Here is a 5,935-nt window from a genome sequence, read left to right on the forward strand (position 1 = left end):
CTCCGCACAGCTTTAAACTATGTATGTACAATGGAGTTCCTCCCAGTTTACACCAGAGTTCCTCCTCATTTACAATAGTATTTACAACAGAGTTATGCCCATTTTACAATTAGGTGTTTACTTATAGTGGCGATACCTCAGTTTATGACAACATATTTACAATGGATTTACGGTTTGCACCAGTGTCAGTGAGAGGAGAACCAGATCTGATATTTGAGGTTTAAAAAGCAAAGTAACAACTGCAACAGAATCTTTAGAAATTCATTGCTGTATTTTCTATCCAGCTAGGGAATGAAATTCTGACATTTGGTAGGAAGCTCAGGGGATTTCCTGGGGATGTTGGGGTCCTGTCTCCACTTCCCTCCATAGAAGGTGTCTTGATCTTTCTCTCTCCTCCTCTCTGGCTCATTTCTCAGCATCCACCTCGAAGGGTTTGATCAGCACCCTCTGGACATTGGCAGTCACCTCATCCATGAAACTCCTCAGCATCTTGTAAGTGGTAGCAAAAGACAGTGCTCCAGATGCCATGGAGTCCAGCACAGGGACAGAGCGCAGCACCTCCTTGGATAGCTTTGGCACCTTGCCACCTGCCTGAATCAGCAGCTGCACCACCAGGCTGCTGGAGATCTCCTTGGACAGTGGTGCCCTGATAACAGCCTTCATCTGTCCCACCGGCTGCCCCACTTCTGCTGCCAGCTTCTCCAGAGATTCGTGGTCCAGGCCGACCTGGCACAAACCCTGTTTTGCAGGTCACTTTTAATTTCACTTCTAACTCCGTGGTTAGTTAATTAAGACTCATTAAGAGCTTGCAGACGCTCAGGTGAAATGGACGATTTAAGTGCAGCGTTATGGTTTGAAGGAGAAGAGTCACTAACTGTTTTAGTAACCTTGCAGGGTCCTGGCGAGGACGTCCACATCGCAGGAGATCAGGAGCCCTGGGATGGGCGCGGCGTGGACACCGCATGCCACAGTGGAGACCAGCCACATCTGCTTCAGCATGGCAGCCTTCTTCTTCTCCAGGATGTGCAGGGAGATGTTGGGCAGGGCCATCAGGAAGGCATGCTGCTTGTGGTGGCTCAACTCCCTCTCCAGCGTCTCCCCCAGGAGGTGGAAGTCGTACTTGCTGAAATCAAAGGCTGAGAGGAGGAAGACCTGGGGTGAGCGGATGCCTTGGGCCTGCAGACCCTCCAAGCAGTTCTGCCGGATCTCCTGCAGCACCCCCACCTCACTGTAGCTGGATGGCCGGCGCCTGAGGGAGGAATCCAGGTCCACGTCCACCTTGGAGCGGACAAAGTAGAAGCTCTTGTCCATGGCCTGGATGTGGCAGGCCAGAGCAGCGTGGTTGGCGGTGAAGCACTGCGAGGCGATGATGAAGAAGATGTCGTAGCGTGAGAAGCCGACCTGTTCCAGGTAGGCGTCGGGATGGAAATCGGGTGTGCCGATCCCTGGCAGGTCCCAGATGGTCAAGTTGGGGTACCGGGGATGCTGGTATGGAGTCGGCTCCCTGGTGGTCTCCACCACACCGGTGCAGGCGGCACCTGCATCCTCATCACCCAGGCCCCGCAGGGCATTGACAAAGGATGACTTCCCAGCGCCAGTCTCACCCGTGATGCCCACGTCCAGCTGGATGCTCTCCAGCGACTCCAGCATCTCCTGCAGCCTGGAGGCCACTCCGGCGAGGTTCCCCTCCTCAAAGGCAGCTTTAAGGGCCTCCAGCTCCTCCCTCGACAGCTTGATGATGCCCTCACTGCTCTGTGAGGCCATGTCAGCTCCGGCAAGCTGCTGCAGCCCCTGCCTTAAAGAGGGAAAGGCCAGTTCTTGTGTGAGTTCCTGGGAATGCTGAACCGCTGAAACCCTCGTCTAGGTCTTTGTCTCTAGGCAGCTCCTCCCAGAGACCCAGCCCCATCCCAGCCTCCATCTTCTCTGGCCCAGCCAATGGCACCCCTCTGACCTCCCAGAAATCCAGCTCCCCCTCAGCTGAGATTCCCACTCAGGCCTCCATCTCCTCCGGCCTGGGCTATCACAGCTCCTCCCTCTTCCTCACTTCCAGACCTCCGCTCAGCAGGGATCCCCTCTCCCAGCCTCCATCTCCTCTGGCTTCCAAGAGCATCCGATGCCAGCATGGGCTGGCTTGGGGGAAGGGCGTGGGCTTGATGCAAGAGCAGAAGTGAAGCCATTTCTGCTGCACCAAATTGTCATGTGAAGTAATGAGCAAGGAGGAACTTTTCACCAAGGCCAGTGCCACAGAATGGGGCAGAGCCATCAAGGAGGAAGTTGGTGACTCCCAGTGGGGCTGAGAGAAGATGGAAACTGAGGCTCGGACTGAGCAAGGATCCCTTACTCTGACAGTTACATTATCAAAGGTGAACGGCCCACCCTGATCTAACCACTAGACCTCACTCCCCTCCCAGAGCCGTACATCCAACCCAAGTGTCCTCACTCCCAGCCACTCAGTTCCCTCACCCACCTGCCCTCTCAAGGGAGCTCTGGGTGCAGAGATGGTTCTGGCGAGGGTTGTTTAATACACCAGCAGGGAACAGGCTTCTTCCCGCACCTCAGGGCAAGTTACTCCCATTCCCACTGGGCCGGCCTCTGTCCCCAGCTCTGTCTGAGGGTCCCCCAACGTCTTATCCCCAGGGGTGTCTGCCACAGAATATGATCACATCTTATAGCCACATGCTGATTGGCTGCCTGTGCCTTCTTATGTGATGTCACTGGCTGTGGTGCCACCAGACTCATCACTGATTTGCATAAAGGGTAACCCTTCGCCCATTCGACATAAAATGGGTATCCCTCCGCCCAATATGTGCATAAGACAGGACGGAGCAGGGAAGGTACAAACAAAACAGTTAGTGACTCTTCTCCTTCAAACCATAACACTGCACTTAAATCGTCCATTTCACCTGAGCGTCTGCAAGCTCTTAATGAGCCTTAATTAACTAACCAGGGAGTTAGAAGTGAAATTAAAAGTGACCTGCAAAACAGGGTTTGTGCCCCACGGGGCTTGTTTCCTGCAAAGGGGACCCACTCCAAGGCTCCTTTCCCCTGCCAGAGCATTGCAAAGAGGCCTTGGTGTAACGGGGAATCAGATCCTGGATGGTGAGAAGATGCCTGGCAGCGCCCAGGAGCCACAGCCGTGGAACAGGACCCCATGGAGCTAGGCGCTGTACGTTAGTTATTAGGTGTATTACGGTAGCACCCACAAGCCCTGGCCATTGACCAAGCCTCCTCCTGCTGGCACAGGGTGTGTCTACACTGAAGCACTTCAGCAGTGCAGCTGTGCGACTGTAGCATTTGAAGTGTACACATGGGTGGCGGGTATAATAGGTTAGGGGAGTTTTTGCTTTATTATGCCACATGCAGCTTCCGGGGTGGCTGAGGAGGCAGTATCTGCTATTCAGTTTCCTGGGTTCATCAGTCATCTCCCTGGACTCCAGAGAGATTACTGCTGAGCCCCAGAAGCTGAGTAACACATACCAACTCCTCAGCTGCCCCAGAACCTGTATGGGGCATCTCAAAGCTTCTTCAGACAAGAGTGAGAGGCTTTTCCTGCAGCGGCTTGAGCTCTGGGGAGGGGAGGTGTGGCACGGCTGTGGCTGGCCCAGGGCAGCTCCAGGCAGGTGGGCGGGGGTCCTTTGGGCACCTCTGGGCAGTGTGGAGGAGGCTCAGGGCTCCGACTGCGGGGGAGGGGCCCGGGCGGAAGGGGCAGAGCCAGGGGCTAGCCTCCCCTAAGGGGGGGGCTCCACTGGCCACCCATGAGTGTACACAAGCCCTTAGTTGGCACAGACATTGTGTGTTCAGGCTGGCGATCTACTTACCTCCCTAATCCTGTTTTACAGGCCTCCCCCACATTAATTGCTCATGTCAAGTCTGGCCTACACTCCAGTGCCTTTTCTTTTCTTTTCTTTTCTTTTCTTTTCTTTATTAGCGTTTCTTTCATTGGCACCAGAGCCCTGCCTTTCAGTGCTTTCTTTTTCACATTCATCACCCAGCAAGACATACCCGAAAGCAAATCGTCTCAATCCTTTGAATGACCAAATGAACCCCTCCTAGCGTGGGCCTCTATAAAGGTACGTATAGCTATTCCCATATGGGAAGGGGAATCAAATAGACCACTAGAGGGCACCTTTACATTAGTATACACTAGGCGTGTCCCTGTATAACTCTTCTGGTGAGCGGGCCGCTTCTACCCCAAGAGTTATACAGAGCCTCAGAGTGACCAACACTGGAGTTAAGAACTGACCGGTCAGCCACACACCGTATTTGGAACAGGAAGTATGCACTCAGGCAGCAGCCGGGACAGCAAGTACAGTACAGTCCTGTGTTAAAAGTAAACTACTTAAAAAAAAGGGAAAGCAGCATTTTTCTTCCGCACGGTAAAGTTGCAAAGCAGTCACGGTTCAGCTGTAAACTTTTGAAAGAATAACGACAATGTTTTGTTCAGAGTTACGAACCACCTCCATGCGCGAGGTGTTCATAACTTGGAGGTTCTACTGTGCCAGGACAAGAACTGTGGACAGACCTGGCCTCAGGCCAGAGGTAATTAAACTACCTGTGAGACCTTATGCTGAGCAGTGCACGCACGCGCATCCTGGGCGTTAACCCCTCCCTCCCACCAGGAGCACTCAGCACTGGGCTCAGCCTCTGGCAGGACAGGGACCTGCGCAATGCAAGGGGAGTCCCAGTGACTCGCAGAGAGGGAGGTTAGATTAGAGAGGGGAGCATATAAGAGGAGAAGGGGGTGGGGGCCGACTTCCCATTTCCCCTCACTCTGCTCACACTTCATGTACCAGTGGGGAATAGGATGAATCTGGCTGGGGACCTGCAGGATGCTCTGTCAGGGTTAATAAGGTTCCCTCTAAAAGGCGATCACTCAGAGGGGTGTGGGTGTTGGGGGTGGGGGGTGCATCCTTTTGAAACTTGTCCCTAACAGCAATATCCTGCATTTATACGCCACCTTGCATCCTAAAAGGTATGAAAGGACTTTGCAGATTGCACGCATAAACTCTGGGGTAGGACACAGCAGCTGTTAATAGCACAAAGCAACACTGCACAATGGCTTAGGACAGAAAGGGATGATGGATCCTGTATCCAATTTAAACTATTTCAGGAAGCTGATTGCAAATTGCCCAAGGTGGAATACGGCCAGGACACTGACTTCATATCCCCTCTTCTTGAGAAAAATCCTGTTAGCTCTTTAATGGGAATTGCAAGTGATCCAGACCTTGATTTCATCCATTAGGTTCATGACACCAAACCCTGACACCATGCTGGGCTTTTCTCCAGTGTTGACTCAGAGAAAGGAGCCTGAGTCACTCCTTCCGTTTCCAGTACCAGCTGAGTTTTCCCTGGGGGGGTCTCACCACCACATTAACTTTGTTTTGCTGGTGAAATCTGATGAGACTGCAGCCCAAGGCTGTACTGCTGTGAGCACAAACAGGGGCAGGACCTCTTTAAGGGACTGATTTGGCTCATCTTGAAGTCAGTGCCAAAGTTCCCATGGACTTTAATGGCAACAGGATTGGACCCTTAGTCCTTGACCAGCCAAATGGTCCCTGAGCATGGGCGCTCAGTCCTGGCACAACATGTTAAGCAAGTTCTTTGGAGTCTGGCTTACAGACCTGCTGCCTGTGGAAGCTACTATTCTGACTCAGCAGCTCTGCAAGGCTGGAGAAAGGCAGCAGGGAGAAGATGAATGGACCTAGGATGCCAAGCCTTTCCCAGGCTGGCTGAGTCTTTCATGATTACCACTGGTCTGCATTTGGTTTGACAGCTCCAAGCCAAACATCCTGTTCCTGTAACGTTATCAGAAATGAAGGGGAAACAAAAGTAATGCAGGGCCTGAAATAGGCTTCAGTGAAAAAGCCGGAAGAGAGCTTTGAGCAGGCAAAGTGACCACGATTTCCTGTCTCATTCTGGCCCTGGCATGTTGGTC

General features: G+C 52.8%; 1 protein-coding gene across 1 annotated transcript; it reads right to left on the reverse strand.

The window, feature by feature from the left end:
• Nucleotides 1-405: 405 nt before the first annotated feature.
• LOC144279928 (interferon-inducible GTPase 5-like) lies at nucleotides 406-4,478 on the reverse strand. The gene is given in 3 exon segments (XM_077841629.1): nucleotides 406-725; nucleotides 873-1,731; nucleotides 4,428-4,478. Coding segments are annotated over 3 exon segments (1,230 nt in total).
• Between the last annotated feature and the right edge of the window lie 1,457 nt (nucleotides 4,479-5,935).

This window comes from Eretmochelys imbricata, chromosome 24 (genome assembly GCF_965152235.1).
Source record: "Eretmochelys imbricata isolate rEreImb1 chromosome 24, rEreImb1.hap1, whole genome shotgun sequence".
In the NCBI taxonomy this organism is placed as follows: domain Eukaryota; kingdom Metazoa; phylum Chordata; order Testudines; family Cheloniidae; genus Eretmochelys; species Eretmochelys imbricata.